This window comes from Anarhichas minor, unplaced genomic scaffold (genome assembly GCF_050575085.1).
Source record: "Anarhichas minor isolate MPS153535 unplaced genomic scaffold, ASM5057508v1 ptg000138l, whole genome shotgun sequence".
Taxonomy (NCBI): domain Eukaryota; kingdom Metazoa; phylum Chordata; class Actinopteri; order Perciformes; family Anarhichadidae; genus Anarhichas; species Anarhichas minor.
This window is the reverse complement of record NW_027466584.1, coordinates 21,898-42,106: the sequence shown is the minus strand read 5'-3', so window position 1 is coordinate 42,106 and position 20,209 is coordinate 21,898. Positions and strand designations below refer to the sequence as shown.

The 20,209-nt window shown below is 42.2% G+C and overlaps 1 protein-coding gene across 2 annotated transcripts in view; it reads left to right on the top strand.

The window, feature by feature from the left end:
* Window positions 1-4,610: 4,610 nt before the first annotated feature.
* LOC142943541 (mitogen-activated protein kinase kinase kinase kinase 4-like) overlaps window positions 4,611-20,209 on the top strand; it is a 35,660-nt gene continuing 20,061 nt past the window's right edge. Inside the window, exons 1-3 of one of the 2 annotated variants that reach the window (XM_076085103.1) lie at window positions 4,611-4,926; window positions 5,170-5,235; window positions 10,020-16,228. In XM_076085103.1, coding sequence (XP_075941218.1) covers window positions 4,870-4,926; window positions 5,170-5,235; window positions 10,020-10,139 — 243 coding nt within the window. In that variant the 5' untranslated portion in view covers window positions 4,611-4,869 and the 3' untranslated portion in view covers window positions 10,140-16,228. Of the gene's footprint in view, window positions 4,927-5,169; window positions 5,236-10,019; window positions 16,229-20,209 lie in introns of those variants that run through there. The other variant, XM_076085104.1, reaches the window with a different exon arrangement.

Here is a 20,209-nt window from a genome sequence, read left to right as displayed (position 1 = left end):
ATATGTCACTCAGTTAATTCTGCAGACCATAAACAGGGCAAACAATCACCAATAGACAAAACGACTAGAAAGAGACACAGCAACTTCAAAGAGACACAAAACAACTAACAGGAGACATAAAACGACTAGAGACATAAAACAAGACGTAAAACGGCTACAAAGACACGCAAAACAACTTAGAAGAGACAAAACAAGTACAAAGAGACATAAAATAACTTCAAAAAGACACAAAACTAACAAGAGACATGAAACGACTAGAGACACAAAACAACTAACAAGAGACATAAAACACCAACTCATCACCACCATGTTTCCAAAAACTGAACTATCAGAGAGGAAAAAACACGGAGAAGACGGACGAGGTGCTCACTTCACTTCACAAAAAATAGCATCTTCCTGTTTGTCCTCTCAGGCTCTCGGACGCTGCAGCTGTTTTATATGGAACGCACAGCGTGACTGCTGATGTGCAAAGTAATATAGGATGCTTCTTTACATTGTTTTTACATGTCTTTCTCTCTCCCTCCTCGGCTGTGGACGCAGTAGCAGTGGTTGGCCACATGGGGGCAGTGTTCGTCAGTGAAACAGCAGCTGAGATGAATTGCAGGACGTTGAGTTCATTCAGGGTTCATACTGAGAGGAGAGAGGCAGACATCTTCATGATGTTTCCTACACATTCATGTACAACACATGTTGACATCACTTTGTTATATAAAGTACATCATGTGAACTCTATTCAACATCCTAAAAACATTGTTATCAGAACGTTCTATCATTATCTACAGCGATACAACAATGATGTCACCACATCACCGAGAACAGTTACACCTTTGAGATATGGAGTCATAGGATGGAATAAAATAATGAATCTGGAAAAGAATGAGGAAATATAATGAGAAATAAAAGTATCAATAAAGGGAAAATATTAGGGAAAGCAAATTCAAACAGGGAAAATAATAAGGAAACGGGATACAAAAAATAAATGACATAAGATAGATTCAGAACAAATGAAGAAAAAGAAAAGTTCAGATATGCATACATATATACAGAAATAATACAGAAACAAATACATGTGAAAATAAATAAATTCTTATAATTATAATTTTTTTAAATCTTGTATTTCCACATCTATATATTTGTTCTCTCATGTATTTGTCTTCATATTTTGAAAATGTATTTTACAGATTTAGTCTTTGTTTTGGCTCTGAGGGATGAGATGAGTCGGTTGGCTGCTGGACTTCAGAAAGTTAATAGTTTTGTGGTTTTTCTTGAGTCTTGAATTCTGGAAAGAGACGCAAGCAGAGCGACATCTAGTCCGGTTATGTACGAGAAGGAGACATCCCTACGGATGATACCTCTAACACTCACACCTCACACCAAAACCATCTATTGATACATATTACTGCTGGTAAGAGTCTCAGTGTAGTCCTGGTCCTCTATATGAACGAGTCTCAGTGTAGTCCTGATCCTCTATATGAACCAGTCTCAGTGTAGTCCTGGTCCTCTATATGAACCAGTCTCAGTGTAGTCCTGGTCCTCTATATGAACGAGTCTCAGTGTAGTCCTGATCCTCTATATGAACCAGTCTCAGTGTAGTCCTGATCCTCTATATGAACCAGTCTGAGTGTAGTCCTGGTCCTCTATCAGACCTCCATCAGTACAGAGACCATCAGAGAGAAGATGGTCTGTTTCTATAGAGTTATTCTTAATGCTCGTCATCGGAGCCACCGGGTCGGATTCTGGTGAAACCAGATGAACTCATGCAGGTTCACCAGAACCTCCTTCAGCTCAGACTCCAGCAGAGACCGGTTCACCGTGGACAGACCCAGATCCTCCAGCAGAGACCGGTCCACCGTGGACAGACCCAGATCCTCCAGCAGAGACCGGTCCACCGTGGACTGACCCAGATCTGCGCCACAGAACAACTTCCGGTTCAAGCGAAAATCGAGGAAATGACAATTAAGAGACTTGGGATGTATCCTAAGAGACTTGAGTAATCAGCGTTGCATGTGTGTCTGACCAAAATACCAAAAACAGCAAAAAAGAAATGATTAATTTACATTATTATTTTAGAGTTTTTAAAGTGTTTTGTTTGTAATATGTATAATAAGCATCATTTAGTTATCGCTACTGATAATTTAACAAACATAAAAACATGAAGTAGATAGGTTTGCAGTTTTCAAGGTGTTTTTATATTTAAATGTCATCTCTTACACACATGAAGATCATCATTATAACTGTGTTATAACTGCTGCTGTATAAAGGGAACACTGCTGCTAACAACAACCTGATGTGTTTAAAGTGTTTGCAAACCAAATGTTATTGACCTTTTGTTCATATAGCAGTACTTTCAAAATAAAAGTGTGCAATACACTACTTCTGAATTCATTATTGAACTTTGCGCATAACAATGAGATTAATCACGATTAATCACAAAACAATCATGCGATTAATTGCGATTAAAAATTGTAATCGTTGCCCAGCACTAGTTTTTTTATGACAACAGAACAGCAGAGCAGCGACAGTGTTACTGAAATATTTATCACTGTTTCCATTTCACATGCTCTAATTGCCCTGAATCTCTCTGACGGAGAGAGAGAGAGAGTGAGAGACAGAGACAGAAAGACAGAGAGAGAGAGAGAGACAGAAAGACAGAGAGAGAGAGAGAGAGAGAGAGAGAGAGAGAGAAGAGAGAGAGAGACAGAGAGAGAGAGACAGAGAGAGAGAGAGAGAGAGACAGAGAGAGAGAGAGAGACAGAGAGAGAGAGAGAGAGAGAGAGAGAGACAGAGAGAGAGAGACAGAGACAGAAAGACAGAGAGAGAGAGAGAGAGAGAGAGAGAGAGAGAGAGACAGAGAGAGAGAGAGACAGAGGACAGAAAGGACAGAGAGAGAGAGAGACAGAGAGAGAGAGAGAGACAGAGAGAGAGAGAGAGAGAGAGAGAGAGACAGAGAGAGAGAGACAGAGACAGAAAGACAGAGAGAGAGAGAGACAGAGAGAGAGAGAGAGACAGAGAGAGAGAGAGAGAGAGAGAGAGAGAGAGACAGAAAGACAGAGAGAGAGAGAGAGACAGAAAGACAGAGAGAGAGAGAGAGAGAGACAGAGACAGAAAGACAGAGAGCGAGAGAGACAGAAAGACAGAGAGAGAGAGAGAGAGAGACAGAAAGACAGAGAGAGAGAGAGAGACAGAAAGACAGAGAGAGAGAGAGAGAGACAGAGACAGAAAGACAGAGAGAGAGAGAGAGACAGAAAGACAGAGAGAGAGAGAGAGAGAGACAGAGACAGAAAGACAGAGAGCGAGAGAGACAGAAAGACAGAGAGGAGAGAGAGAGAGAGACAGAGACAGAAAGACAGAGAGCGAGAGAGACAGAAAGACAGAGAGAGAGAGAGAGAGAGAGAGAGACAGAGACAGAAAGACAGAGAGCGAGAGAGACAGAAAGACAGAGAGAGAGAGAGAGACAGAGACAGAAAGACAGAGAGCGAGAGAGACAGAAAGACAGAGAGAGAGAGAGAGAGAGACAGAGACAGAAAGACAGAGAGCGAGAGAGACAGAAAGACAGAGAGAGAGAGAGAGAGAGACAGAGACAGAAAGACAGAGAGCGAGAGAGACAGAAAGACAGAGAGAGAGAGAGAGAGAGAGGGGAGGATGTACATATTTATTAAATATTAGAATTCATATATTTCATTAAACCACTAGATTTATAATTTCATTAATTTCACAGCAGAAGAAAATGCGGATTCATTTCCCGAGTTTGACTCCGAGAGTCCGAAGTAGACGAATCAATCTGTCAAAGAATAAGAAAAGAAATGGAAATATAAAAACAAACAAAAACAATATATTTGATTTGAGTTGTTCATTACCTGGAGCTCTTTTCTCTGCAGCATGACAGCGAACTGTTGGTTCTGTCAAAAAGAAATGATTTACACTTAAAATGTAAATTCAAAATGCATGCTTTATCCTAATAACTTTTATTGATTTCATGTTATTCAAAAAACAAATTGACATTTTAAATGCAATTTTTTTCCCAGTTTTTATTTATCTGTTGACATTTTTTAATTACTCTTGAAATGTCCCGCAGTGGGGAAATTTACAGAATTACAGCATAGTGGAATATATACACATATATATATATATATATATATATATATATATATATATATATATATATATATATATATATATATATATATATAGTGGATAGTGCAAACAAGAGACATAGTAAAAAAACAAGATCAAAACAAGTATTATAAATAAGTAAATAAGTAATAAAAAAGTAAAAAATCCACAATAACTAAAATATATATATATATATACAGACATAATAATTGTAGTGTTGCACAGTGTGTTTGTATTGCACAGATGTTTAGTGTTGTGTGTTCTACTATTATTACTATATTCAGAATAATAGTAGCAAATGTACACATTGGTTAATTTCCGGCTCCCTCTTCATGGGGGGGGGGGGGGGTGATAAACTGTAATCAGGGCCCCAGAAAGTCTCGGGCTGTCCCTGTTTGAGAGAGAAGGGGCGGAGAATGAAGAGAGAGAGAGAGAGAGAGAGAGAGAGAGAGAGGGCGGAGAATGCAGGCAGAGAGACGTTCACTTACACCGGGAGAGAGAGAGAGAGAGAGAGGGAGGTAGCCTCGAACAGGCAGGGCTCTCCGGTAGTCGGTCGGTATGTAGCAGCAGCGGAGCGTCTGCTCGGGATTACAAAGAGGGACGAGAAAAAAAACGCGCCTTGGATAGAAAATATCACCAGAGGGATTATAAACACCAAAACCAGCCGAGGATGAGACGCGCACCGTCCGCCTGAAGGACACCAGCACACCGAGCACGCCGTTAACCCGCTGATTTAGCTCCGTTTTTCCACCAAAAATGGCGAACGAGTCGCCGGCCAAGAGTCTGGTGGATATAGACCTGGCATCCCTGAGGGTGAGTGTGTGTGTGTCACCGACACATTATATATTGTTAATCACACACTCTCTATAAACGCGTTGAGCTGTTGTTGACACCCTGCGGTGTCTTTTTCTTTGTCTAATATCTAAGAGGGCCAGCAAACCGGGCGCTGCCGGCTCCTCCATCGAGCGAACCCACCACAAATACAGGGAATCAATTATTAATATACGTGATCATTTTTAATTTAATTTTTTTTGTTTTTTTAATGCTGAAATACAGGATCCTGCCGGGATCTTCGAGTTGGTGGAAGTGGTCGGAAATGGCACCTATGGACAAGTCTACAAGGTTGGTGTGAGCCTCCATCTGTGTGTGTGTGTGTGTGTGTGTGTGTGTGTAACGGGCGGAAACTGGAGCACAAACATGCATTTATGTACCCCCCCCCCCCCCCCACGGTCTCAGGAACACGTTTATTATAACCCCCCCACACACGGTCTGGACTGGATTATCTCTGATGGCCTCTCGCTGCTTCACATCCATTCATTATCTCTCTTCTTTTAGCGGTGCAAACATCACCCAGCGCACCTATTTCTGGTCCCACAGACGTCCCTCCTCTTCCTCCCTCCTCCTCCTCCTCATCCACACCCCAGTGAAATATTCCTGCTCGCTTTGCATGACAGCCCTCTTCCTCACCACGCTGACCGACTTGTGCGCCATTGGATGGGCGGTGTTTCATTGCGCATTTGTGTGCGCACACACACACACACACACACAGACAGACAGACAGACAGGCCCTTCGCTGGAGTGGCTCTGTGCTGCATTAATGGTGATAGGCCTGTCCATCGCATCGCATCACACACACACACACACACACACACACACACACACACACACACACACACACACAGAGTGGAAAAGGGCATCTGATGGAGGACCCGGTGCTCCTGCATTGTCCCACCTCCAGCTCTCCATCAGAGACGAGCAGCATCCTGCTGTTGCCTGGTAGAAGAAGAAGAAGACTCATTTTCAGAGTCACGTGCATTGATGTGCACGTTGCTGTCGTAAACCCGGCTGATTGAAGCCCGAGGCAGCAGTGTGTGTGTTGCTGTATTCTCACTACAAGCTTTGCTTTGTTTGTTTGGAGTGATGTCATAATATTCTCACACCATCAGATAACTCCTGCAGCCGCGGTTGAAGCTCATTTTCTTGGAAAATACACAACACACACACACATGTGTGTGTGTTGTGTATTTGATCTGCTGTGTTGCATCACAGCATCGAGGTTCAAACCAAAGAGAAGTCCGGTGAACGTTGAGCACGTTAACTGGAGGTTTGTGGTGCAAACCTTCTACTTGCTGGTTGTCATTGTTGTTGTGGGTTTAATTGAAACATACGTTCTGAAACACTCACTCATTGTCACTACACAGGAACAACGACAACACGTGTCCCTCTGATCCGTGCACCCGATCTCTACTGAGCATGTGCGAACGAGTACCACACACCTGTGGTTCAACACTCTACTGCAGTTTTTCCCCGATTAAACTAAAAAGTACACATTTTAATGCACATTTTGAGGTATTGCACTAGAAAAGTGTACTGGCGGACTTGAAAGAACAATTCAAACTTGACGAATAGAAACAGATTCCTAAAGATGGACCAACTCGACCTGTTGTGTTTCCGGTTCTTAACCTCCACTTCTTCTTCTTCTTCTTCTTCTTCTCTGTTTACTGGCAGATAACAGCCCCTAGTTAGCTGTTAGCTGTTAGCAGTTAGCAGTCAGCAGCACAGTGTTGAGCGAAGGTAAATTAAAATGTTATCACGATGAGTTCAAATGTCATCTTGTAAAATCCAGTTGTTTTGACGGAGATGTTTTCACAGAAACATTAAATAGATATTATTTTTGATCGGTTCTTGGTATCGGTCGGTAGAGAAGTTCTGATATTCTAATTGAAGACTGAATATTGAGGTTTTCTAGCATCGAGCGCTGCTTTAAAGACTTTGTTCGTCATGTGAGGGTTTAAACCAATGAATAAACTCTGGATTATGGTTTAATTACTCTGGATTATGGACGTAGCTGGAGACGTCGTTAGCATGTGAAGCTAATTGTGCCGACCTGTCGTGACGCTGAAGGCTGCATTAGTGGAGGTCAGAGGTGAGTCGGTCGCTTCAGGTGCAGAGGAAACACCTGGAGAGGAGTCGACACTGAGCAGCAACATCTGTACACGACCAAACGTTCTTATTCCTCCTGAATCATAAGAGTGACATCATTCGTCTCGTCTTCATTGATGAGCACATTAAAACGATCAGGCTGGTCTCATCCGGCATTCGTAGCAAAAGCTACAAATAATAATGCGGCGTAATTAGTTTGATATCTCAAGATGTGATTTCTTAATTGAATAGAAAAGTATAAAGAAGTTTATTTTGAAAAGTCTGCATTCATGTAACGAGTGACTTTTTTCGTAGGATATCAAACGAGCCGTTTGTATGAGGACAACGTCAAACCAGGATTAAGGCGGACTTAAGTGGACCTGTACCAAAACAAAGATGTTCTATTTTTACTCACATGTTGCTTAAAGAAACAAAGTTTTTTGGCGCTCACTGGAGGAGAGAGCGAGAGACAGTTGACGTGATTAATACATATACAGTATATATATATATATATATATATATATATATATATATATATATATATATATATATATATATATATATATATATATATATATATATATATATACTGTATATGTATATATATATATATATATAAATATACAGTATATATATATATATATATATATAAATATACAGTATATATATATATATATATATATATATACAGTGTATATATATATATATATATATATATATATATAAATATACAGTATATATATATATATATATATATATAAATATACAGTATGTATATATATATATATATATATATATACTGTATATGTATATATACGGTCTCCATCTCTAAACAAAATGAAACATGGCCAAAGCAAATTCCCGATGTCTTCTATCCATTTTCCTCTCGTAGATTGTTTGATCGTCCAAGACGACTTGTTGAGTTTCCGGTTCTTAACTTTGACTTCTTCTCCTTCTTCTTCTTCTTCTTCTTCTTCTCCTTCTCCTCCTCCTCTGTTTACCGGCGGATCACAGCCTCACTTTGAGTAGCCGAGTTTATTCGCTTCAAACCAGTCGATGGAAACGAGTCTTCTTTCTTTCTTTCTTTCTCTCTTTGCAACATTTCAGCAGGTTGATTGAATGAAAACCCGGTTATTGTGAGCGATTGGTCGTATCAATACAGCTGACATCCTGATTTGTTGTTGTCGACTTCGAGGCTCGGGGGGGGGGGGGGGGGGGGCTGTAAACGTTTGGTGAAAGAAGAGGCCGTGTGTTTGTGGGAAACGCTCAGATGCACCGGAGCACAAATGAACCTCGACATTTTGAGTTTAGGTCCTCAGGATTCGGTGAATCATGAACCGAGCTCTCTTCTTCTTCTTCGCCTCGCAAACGTCTGACCCAGAAACGTGTGTGTGTGTGTGTGTGTGTGTGTGTGTGTGTGTGTGTGTGTGTGTGTGTGTGTGTGTGTGTGTGTGTGTGTGTGTGTGTGTGTGTGTGTGTGTGTGTGTGTGTGTGTGTGTGTGTGTGTGTGTGTGTGTGTGTGTGTGTGTGTGTGTGTGTGTGTGTGTGTGTGTGTGTGTGTGTGTGTGTGTGTGTGTGCGTGTGCGCGTGTGCGTGTGCGGCACGTGCACTTGATGCTCAACACTCTGTGATTGGTTGGAGCTTCCCAGGCCAGCGAATAGCTGCAGAGAGAGACGGAACGAGGCTCGTTGCAGCTGTGTGCAACGACAACAGCTGTTGGGATGGAAAAATAAAATAGAGAGAGGAGGAGGAGGGAGAAGAGAGGAGGAAGAGGAGAGGAGGAGGCATAGAAAAAAGAGGAAGTAGAAAGCAGAGAGAAACACTCAGCCTTTAATCATCAACATGTTTTTGTTCAGTCATAATAAGCCTGAAACGTCTCACGCTGATGTTCTGAAACTTCAACTTTTAACAGAAAACATCTGTCAGAACGTTTTTCCTACTCACTCGCGTGGTGAACAGTTTCATTGTGACCGGTTCACAAATAGAAACCACTCACAGATACTAAGAGGCGGTCTGATGCCAGTGTTTGATCAATGGACACATCAACTCACAGCTGAAGGAAGACGGAGTCTTTAAAGCCTCGGGGGTCAAACCACACTCTGCATGTGGGGCCGGGAATCCCCCCTCTCTGAGGAAATGGTTTAACCCGTTTAAGACTCAAACCACAGCTGAGATTGTTTCAGCCGAGCCGCCTCCTGCACGTTGAGAAAAACCAAATCTGACTTCTTCTCTTGTTGTTGAGCGGATGTTTGTGAGGAAGAGGTGAAGCGGAGGAAGTCGTTGTGCAGAGAGGAGAAGTCGTGATGGTCAGATTATAAAAACCACAGAGTTCCTGTCGCTCTTTGTTATGAATGACGCTTATTTCCTGATTCTGGATTATTAGATTCTACATTTGATCAGCTCCTCTTCCTCAGCTTCATCCTGACATCATAATGATGAAGAGGAGTTGACTTACAGCTACTAAAGCAGCCTGCAGGGACATTTGATTTTCTGTGATTATTTTACTAATACAATAAAATCATTCTGGCTTTTACAAGAACTGCAAACACACATATATTTGTATTGTCCCGTAACGGTGTAAATAAGTGCTGCGACTAATAATCATGTTGCAGGTTATTATTTGGAATTTAAAGTCATAAATTACCAAAAACATGACTTCTTCAGATGACGTGACCAACAGTCCAAAAACCGCAAAATATTAATTTATATAAAATGGCAAAAAGCAGCAAATTCTCCAGATTAAATGAGGTAAACTGTTAATTGATTAACAAACCTGTTACTGATTCATTTCCAGTCAATCGACTTTTAATCTAAATTTAGTTTCAACACGTCCATTCGCGGGGGAACGCTGGATATTTCCAGCATGTGAATTATAAATAAATGAATTTATAGTGGAAGATATGAACCTCAATAACTTCTTTAACTGAAGCCATCAGAAACATACTTCCCCCTCTTACGTGTCTGTGGGTTTCTACTCATTGAAGCGGTGCGGGACCTTTGTGTGGAGTGGAACTACAAAGCTGTCAGAAGGAGTCGACTCGTGCAACGCCGGCTCTCCGACCTTCCGGCTATTCAGACTGGAATGTGAGTCGTGTCTGCCGTGACCTTTCCACAGCGCAGGAAGTGGAGCTGCAGCTCCACTGGGAACTTTTTTCTTTCTTTCAAAGTCAGAGCTACCGTTAGCCGCCGCGACCTTTCCAATCACTAGAAGTGGAAGCTCTGCTGCTGATAGCAGCGACGGGGAACTCGACTTTGTCACGATTGAGGATTGGAGAAGTCGCGCTGCCTTTTGTTCCCGACCTGCTTCTCATTGTTCTCGGTGTTGACGGACAGATGCAGAGTGTTTCAGTGTCAAAGGTCACAACGAGAGGACCTGAAGTCTTTACCAGCACCTGTTCACGTTCACGTTCACGTCACTGACATGTCTCTGAAACTTTGTTGTTTTTAGCACTCAGAAGATTAAAACCTAGAAGTGCAAATGCACAATAAAAGATGGAGCGCTCATTATTGGATGATTATTAATCCCATTTAATAATCTTGATACTCTGAGGACGCTTAAGGTCCAGGGCTCCACGGTGAGGGTTGCCACTTTGAGATATTGGCAACCAAGTCTTGTCCTTTGGTTGCCATCAGTAGCAACCACTTTTTAACATGAAATAAACAACAAACTAGCATCCTGAAATAAATACTTCTTATGCGTAAGAACCAGAACCAGAGGACACTGCGTTGGTGCGTTTACCTTTTGACTGTTCAGGGAAAAGTTTGACTCACGTGTTGCAATCTAAACCTGCGTGCTTGTGATGACGATGATGATGAAGAAGAAGTTGTTGTTGTTTAGCGGTAATCCTCTCTGACTAAACTAAACAAAGTCGAGACGTAGATTAATGGGTTTCCCGCAGCGTAAGGACGAGTATTCTGTGTCTAGCGAGCCACACGTCGGCTGGTTTACTGCAGCTGTATGAACACAAAATAAACACTTTGCTGTGATTTAATCACAATAAACGGACAAAAAGATGCTGAAATAACTACGTAATGATGCCGATTAGTATAAAGTCTGAATTCATGTTTTGTTAACTTTTAAAATACTTGTTTTCTGAATGGAGTTTGGATCTATTGGTGCTATGCTAAGCTAACATTGTAGCAGCTCCATCAACACTCAAAATAACGTCACATAGGCGTAAATACGGCAGCGTGGTTATTGTTTGTGCCGTATGGTTTATGCACATATTTAAGTGTAAGTGGACTAAACATGGCAACCAACTTCAGTTTCGGCAAAAGCTGAAAGCACTGCCAGCGAAGATTATACGCTGACGATGCATTAAAATGCAATCACAAGTGGTACGGGAGAGTATTTATAGAACGATTCTTGTAGTTTGACACTCGGGTGAAGTTCTTCACGCCGTCGTTAATGAGTCTGTTGGCTGTGAGCAGCTAAGCTACGGCTACAAATAAGACCTGAGGCGGTCTCTGGGTCACGGTCTCTGATGCTCACCGTGTGGACTGATGCACAGACTCTGAGGGTTCTCCGTGCTTTTGTTTCATATTTGCAGCCAGAAGAACAAGAGACGCTCTGAGAGAATGAACCTACCAACCCTGGCGGGTTTGTGCTTCCAGAAATCAGTTTAAGAATACTTCACCCATAAAATGACCATCTGTATATGAATTACTCAGCCCGAGGTACCTTTCAACATAGAATTAAAAACCAGAGAAGAGTGGCGATGAAGTGAAGTAAATGAAGGCTGTGTTTAACAACAGTAAAGCAGCGTGAGCCTGTTTATGCAGACATGTTTTAAATAGTAATGTTTCAGTGAAGATGCTTGTGAGACTCAGATTGTGCTGAATGAATTGTGTGAGAGTTTGTAAATGGATGATTTGATATGGCAGCCAAACTCTCCCTTTAGTCCCAACATCTCTCCTCCAGTGGATTCACCCTGACGCTCACATTCCACACTGAGGTTGGGCTCTAAGAAGCTTTTTCCATCTTCATCCAGGTTCAGGAGGGTCTGAGTGAAACAGAGAGCTCTTCTTCTTCTTCTGTGCACAAAACAATGTATACGTAAACTTATATTGATTTAGTTTTAGGTGCCACCAGACTCCTTTTATAAAAACCTCTCAGAACACAGGAGTTGTTGCTCTACTGCTGCCTCCATCTGTTACTGTGTATGTGTTGTTGTGACTTTGATGTTTTAAATGTTTAGTTCAGATTCACTAAAGTCACACAACACAAACACACTAACCGATGGAGGCAGCGGTAGACTAGAGACTCCCGTGTTCTGAGAGGTTAAACCTCTGTGTTTGTGAGTGGAGTCTGGTCTGTTTTGAAGAGAGCTGCCTAACAGCAAAGTAAAGAGGTGAACATATTCTAAATATAACGTTCACTTAAACTGATATAGATTATTTTAGGAGTCTAAAATATGTCCGCAGCAGAACATTACTGTAGTGAAACACTGACTGTAGAAGAACCTCATACAACCGCACCTCTAAACATCACTACTGTCCCTTTAACAGTGGAGGGAAAAGGCTTTGAAATGAGGAGGAAAAAGGGAAGCAGAGGAGCGTCGGTTACTCCTTAGCAGCCTTCCTCCTCCTCCTCTTCCTCCTGAACCCTGGTCTGCGTTTCAGTGGGATGAGATTGAGAGAGGGGGGGGGGGGGTTTGGTGGAAGGCACCATGTTGGCTGTAATCCCTCAGCAGGACACGGCACAGGCTGGGAGGAAGAGGAGCAAGTCACCAGGATAAAGAGCAAAATATGTGAAAAATTACCAACATGTAACTGCTAAGATATTCATGTTATTATCTACTATTTGGTCCTTCCTTGTCTCTGACGGTGATCATTCCTCTGTGCTGAGGAGATGTACAGTTTGTCACAAGTGTTAATTACTTTAAACATATTATTATACAGTTGTTGATGATGCATCATTTCCGACCTTGTAGTCGCATCATATAATGTTCAAAATGATCGTTCTAGCACTTTAATTATATTATAATGTATCTCAGCTAAGTGCCTAAAATTAAAATGTAAATCATCAGCTGTGTGTTTGTCCCACTGACACTCTTATGAAAGAGTCATCATAATTAACAAATTACCCTCTTATTGTTGTGGTCTGGCTCCTGTACGGCTGTTCTGTAAGGCAGCTCCAGTATGTGTCGATGTGCTGTTGGCTGGAGCGCTGGATGCATGCAGACAGATGGCTCGTTGTAGCGGCGAGCCAGCGATGCTGAAGAGACTCGGAGAGTATTAACCGTGTCTCACTGTCTGTGGTGTCAAAGTGGAGCTGGTGCATTTTCTCTGAGGAGCAGGAGGCAGAAACGAGTTCAGCTTTGATTTTTGTAAAACCAACTGCCAGAGCTGGTTATCAAACCTTTTGATGTTGACCAAAAATGAGTATCAAAAACTACCAACTGCAATATAAATAGAGAAAAATAGTTTTCAAAACATCCAGCAGTGCTACGTCATGATGTTGTTGCCAGCAACTGAGATGCTAGCACCAGCCCCGCTAGCACCAACCCTCCTGGTTTGCCCCAGCCCAACTAGCACCAGTCCAGCATCACCCTTGCTACCACTAGCCCTGCTAGCATTAGCCTCGCTACCACCAGCCCCGGTAGCATTAGCCCTTCTAGAGCTAGCCCTGCTAGAGCTAGCCCTGTTAGCATTAGCCCTTCTAGAGCTAGCCCTGCTAGAGCTAGCCCTGTTAGCACTAGCTCTTCTAGAGCTAGCCCTGCTAGCGCCAGCCCGTCTAGGACCAGCCTCTCTAGCAACAGCCCTGCTACAAACCAGCCCTGCTATAGACTAACCCTACTAGCGCCAGCCCTGTTATGCGTACTTGGTTGGAAACGTTTCCCCATGACGGGACTTTCCTCCTCATGTCTCGATACAACAACAAACTTGTGTTTTCCAGTTAAGGGTATTCAGACACACAATATGTTTGTTTTCATCACAGTGCTTTGCCCGTGCTAGCGCTTTTCTTGACGCAGTACAAGCCGTTGGAAATAATGCATTTCAACGCGCAGTTATAGCGTCGTGTCTGAAAGGGCCTTTAATCTTCCGCACTTATTTGCAGATCAGATAGTTCCAAATCTAAATGTGCAAATTTCATGCAAACATATACATATATTTCTCAAAGTAAGGTGTCAAATCAAAAGAGCCCACGGACCACAGTATTTAGGATGAGTCAAATTTGACTCTGGTTGAGTAAAACTGCCAGACGTCCTGCTCTGCTTTAAAAACATCCCGTGGATTTACTTCTTCTGCTCTTGGCCTGCTCTGTGTTATGTTAGTCTTGGTGGTGTGTCTGGATTTAAACTCTATCTTTCGTTGTAAATCTCTTGTGGATAAGAGTGTCTAAATGCTAAACGGCTGAAATGTAATTTGGAAGCAGAAGCTGGGTTTGTTTCTCAGCATGAAGAGGCTGTTGTGTGACAGCGATTTGTAGTTTATTAGGTTTATTACGTGTCCTGTTTTGGACAGACGTCCCTTTGTGTTGCTCTTCTTCTTCTGATTTAGATTTTTAACTGCGGCTTCGTGTTTACGCACCGTTAAGTGTTGGGTTCAGAGCGTTTCTCTACAGACAGAGAAATGTTTGTTTTAGTGTCGGTTTGCTTGATATTTCTCGTATGGTAGATCAATCATACTTCAATAACTGCTGACGAGACACAAAACTCAAAATACTCGGCGTCCATGTGACCAAAACTAATGTCCAGATGGAGAAGCAGGAAAAGGAAAAATAACAGATCTATCTGATGTTTAAAAAGCTGGCACCACGTCACATTCTTTTGTTATTCAAGAGGTTTGTCATTAGATTAATGGCCGGGTCAATCATGAACCACAGAGTACAATAATGCATCAGTCCATTTTATTAGACTACATCGTGAAAAATAATGCAGTAGAAGATCGGTAAACAAGACAAGTATCTACAGCCATGCTAGCGGCTAATGGCAGCATGCTTAAATGGCCAACATGCTGATTAGATATTGAGATATCTCAAAGGAGAAGCGATCACCAAAGTCACCGGATCACCAAAGTGAGTAGGATTAATCCTCTGGGGACCATGAACGTCTGTACCAAATGTTTAACCAATCCATCCAGTAGATATTGAGATATCTCAAAGGAGAAGCGATCACCGGTTATTAACAATAGTGATGTCATGAGATAATTGGAAATGTATTTTTCTATTTTCAGATCATTTTCATATGTTTTATCTTCATGAGTGAGTGAATCAGACTTCCCCTCGTCCTTGGATTCAACGGTCATGAGTCATGAGCTCACAGTGTTTCCAGGGTCGTCAGTCATGCGTGTCCAGTGTTTCTACGTAGATGGGTTTCATGCCTCTCTCTCTCTCTGTCTGTCTCTCTCTGTCTCTCTCTCTCTCTCTCTTTCTCTCTGTCTGTCTCTCTCTCTCTCTCTGTCTCTCTGTCTGTCTCTCTCTCTCTCTCTCTCTCTCTCTCTCTCTCTCTCTCTCTCTCTCTCTCTCTCTCTCTCTCTCTCTCTCTCTCTCTCTCAGGGCTCCACCCTTATTGATTTTCCGCAGCACTAGCTATCCTCTTGTACAACGGCTCCTTCATTTTGTTATCTGTGACCTGCTCCTGGCTGATAAACGCAGTGAAAGACCCTCTGTTTGGAGCCAAAATGGGCGCCATGATCGGAGAGTTGTTGTGCTTGCTCGCTGTTTAAAATCAAACCAAACTTTCCTTTTTCTTTTATAGATTAATAGATGTGTGTTCATTTTAGTGATACATATCTGCTCTGATTCCACAAAGGTTTCATGATGTCCTGTTGTTTATTTTGTGTATCCTGTGAGTCCTCTCAGCCTGTTCTTTGTTGCACTCCTCTGACTCCATAGTGTCCTCTCAGCCTGTTACCATACAGTCACATACAGTTAAACCTCATCCTGTCCTTGTTGTTTATTAGCATGCGTCAAGTACAACAGCACTCCAGCATCTAGTCTAAACTAGACACGTTGAAATCTTTCTCAGTTTATGGACTTCATACATTTAAAGAGTTGGTTTATTGAATCAGATAAAGGCACAACCCAGCAGCATCCCTCGGGTTGGCTTATTATAGCCCCCCCCCCCCTTCAACACACACACACACCAGCTAACTCTCAGCGTCTGGTTGAGGCTCTTAAAGACAGTTGTTCTGTCTGAGCTTCTTTGGTTGAAATGGTTGGACATGGTGTGTGTTTGTATTCTGTGTGTGTGTGTGTGTGTGTGGGGGGGGGGGGGGGGGATTACTGTATGTGTGGCCATATGGAGAAGTAAAACAAAGCTGCGGGGGGGGGGGGGGGCTGTTTGTCCTGAGTACGAGTTTAGGAGACGTCTTGGAGATCAGATTGATGGACTGAAGTTTTAGTTCAAATATTTAACTTTTCGTCTTTTGAGGAAAGAAGTGTGTGTGTGTGTGTGTGTGTGTGTGTGTGTGTGTGTGTGTGTGTGTGTGTGTGTGTGTGTGTGTGTGTGTGTGTGTGTGTGTGTGTGTGTGTGTGTGTGTGTGTGTGTGTGTGTGTGTGTGTGTGTGTGTGTGTGTGTGTGTGTGTGTGTGTGTGTGTGTGTGTGTGTGAGAGAGTGAGAGAGTTATCCTGTGACACACCTGCACCCGTCCTTTCTATACTGAGGAAACACATAGCGGCTCTATCTTTACCTCAAAAACGCTGCTTTTGTTAATATTTCCGTCAGCTGGACGCCGCTTTACGTTCTGTTTCTCCGACTCCAAACAAACTAAAACACAAGAGCTCGTAAGAAAGTCAGACCAGAAAACCATCTCATGCAACGTTTGCATCGCACCAGAATACAGAGAGGACTAAATACATTTTTTAAATTTACGATACTATATTAATCCCTTTAAGGGGGAAATTTGTCTCTGCATTTGACCCATCCCTGTATATAGGGAGCAGTGGGCTGCCAATGACAGGCGCCCGGGGTTCAGTGTATTGCTCAGGTACACTTCGACACGTCCCAGTCGAGGATCGAACCGTTGACGTTCCGGCTCCCAGACAACCCTCTTAACCCAGTGAGCCGAATACGTATGCTTTAGGGCGGGGCTACACGGTGATTGACAGGTCTTTATCAAGACGTTGTCCGTGTTTTCGTCTTTAACTCTTTCACAGCCTGTTTTCACTTCATCAAAGTTAATCGTAAAATGTTGGTCGTAAAAAGGTTTTATTCAGCGTTGTACTTAGCTCCGCCCTCTCGCATCACTTCTTCTTACAAAAAACTAAGATGGCGTAGTCAACAAACCGATGTGCTGATTGCGTCCACTTATTATATAGTGTTTGGCTGCAGTAATTATTTCCACTTTTGATTAATCTGGTGATTATTTCCCTGATTAACGAATTGAGATAAATGAATAATCCTTTATTAGTATTCCAGCATCAGAGATATGAGACAACAAGAGGCATCAGTGAAACGATCAACTTACTTTCAACTTAAATTCACAAAATCCCCAAATGACGTCTTAAAATGTCTAAAAACATTTAGAGAAGTAGTAAATCCTCTCAGTGAAAACGCTGGAACAACAGAATGTTTCTTTACTTTATAAACGACCTAAATGAGAGATTGTTTCAGCCCCAAACAGTAGTAGTAGTATAAAAACATTAATAGCATGGTAGTACACAGTGTATTTATATTTTGTTCGTTGTAGTTTGTTGATGTCGGCTGAAGAAATATAAATACTAAATAAAAGTATAAATCTGAACTTTCAGTCCTTTTTATTTCTCCACCAGCTGTTCTACCTTTTCATTCATTGTGTACATTGTCACACACAGAGACACACACACACACACACACACACACACACACACACACACACACACACACACCCACACACACACACTTGTTGCCGGAGTGATAACACACACTCTCCTCTCACAGAGAGGCAGCTGGCAGAGACGCCCGGCGGCCTCATTAGCTTTTGTTTTTCATCCGCTTCAAAAACACACCGTGAGTCGGTCTGAGCCGGGTCACCTGATCGCGAACCCCGCCGCCTGATTGGACTACAGTGATGAGCTCTCAGCCAGCTGACCAGAAGCCGGCGCTCTGATTGGTTCTGGAGATTCTGAAAGGCACTTCCTCCTGTAGCCGGGCAGACTCTGTGCAAACTCCAGAGGGTTGAAAACACATGTAGTCAGAAGAGAGAGAATCCTCCGCACATGAATGCATTTATAGATACATATGAATACCACACATACAGCTGTTTTATTGATCACTGCTCTACTTGATGTTTACATGCTGGATTTTAAAGGCTTTAATAAAAAGAGGACGAGCTCTGAGCCGATGAGACACAAAGTCCTTCAGCTGAACTCAAGAACCTGAAAAGTGAATGTTTTCATCTCCCTGTGGGGAAATAAACGTCACCAATGGAGCCGATCTGGTCCGGTGTTACCAAGCAGAAACCTAAAGACTTCTATCTGTGAAGATGCTCGTGCAGGGAGGGAGAAGCTGCCGGAGCAGTTTGAGTTGTTAAAGGAAGAGTCGTGTTTTCATGTCCTCCTTTGTCCTCAAAGCCGGAGCAGGAGGAGCTGCTCGCTTAGGGACAGAGACACTGTAGCTTTTCCTACACGATGAACTGTCCCTCTTTACGTTTTCAAAAGGTTTCCTGATTGATTGATTGATCCTCATATCAGGAGAAAGGAACCACAGCGCTGATTATCAGTCCTCAACACAGCGACAACCAGAATGTGTTTGATTTAGTTTGGAAACTGTCAGGTTGTTATCTGAATACTTTGTCTGTACGTATTCTTTAATGTCAAAATAACTTCATAAACTCATGTTTACAATGTTTACTGAGGTAATAAATCAAGAGAGAAGTAGAGTCATTTTCTCATAGACTTCTATACAACCAGAGGAGTCGCCCCCTGGTGGACACTAGAGAGAATGCAGCTTTAACACATGAAGCACTGACTTCACTCTTCAGACACGAGGTTGAGGCCTGATTAAAATGTTCCCCCGTGGTCAGTGTGACGCAAGACATAAAGTTAGGCGTTTTAAACGTACTAGTGTAGATGTAGCCGAAGCGTCCCAATATTTGCCCCTCTGTTCCTCTCTCTGTCTCCTTGTCCGTTACTCCTCCTCCCTCACCGTTGTAGCTGATGCTCGCTCTCTCGTCTCCTCCGGTGAATCCGCCCTCACGGCAGAAACACTGAAAAGTCTGTTTTTGCCGTTTTGGCTGTTCGGCTGCTTGTTGTCAGCAGCTGCTACTCGGGTCACCGTCGGGTCACCGTCGGGTCAGATCTGGCACCGATGAGCCCGCCCACTGCTGCTTCCCTCCAGACCATCATCTGTTCACCAGGTCGCCATGGAGACGGGTGCTGTCTTAGTGTTTAGCAGTCCGACACTCGTCTCCAAAAACAGGAGGAGAGATTTCTATTGTGTTAATGTATTGAGGAAGGCATTCATTTGGAAGTCATCACGTTTTCGGTCCATATGCCTTAATAATAATACTACTTATTATTAAATATTATCGTTATTATTATTATACTATTACTATTATATAATAATAATAATATTTATTTATAGTGAACCTTCAAAAACGTTTTCTTCTTTTACAGACAAAGCATTATTATTATTATTATTATTTTGTATTTTATTGAAAGTGCGGTTACACATTCAACCTACAGAAGGCTGACATTAAAATAATTAGTCATTTAAATATATTTGAGAGCATTAAGAACATTTAGATGGTATTTGTAGATTGTGTGTGTGTGTATATATATATACAGTATTTTCTATATTGTCCCGTAGTATTTTTATTTATCATTTAAGCAGAGTGGACTATTGTGTCGACAGGACTTTAACAGCGTATCTTTAATGTCAGAGTAAAGAAAATATTCAGGCTAAAATGTAAACGTTTTGAACCATAACTGCACCGATAGACGTGAAACAATTCAGGCTACTTCTAATCTACATCCTCCTCTTTGTGGTTAACTTGATTAAACACACAGTGTGAATCCTGTGTTTTCAATCATTACATTACATTAATCTCCGCCTCGGGGCGTTTTGGTCAGCAGTCTTTAGGTGCCAACATGGAATCGGTTTATCAGCGGTGTGTATCTGCAGGTGAAGAAGCGACGCTTCTTAGAATAAAACCAAACGTTTGGATGTTCAGTGAACCACAACGAGTCGGCTTCAGTTCACTTGGAAACACTTGATCCAGAACTAACTCTCTGTCTCCTTAAACCTCC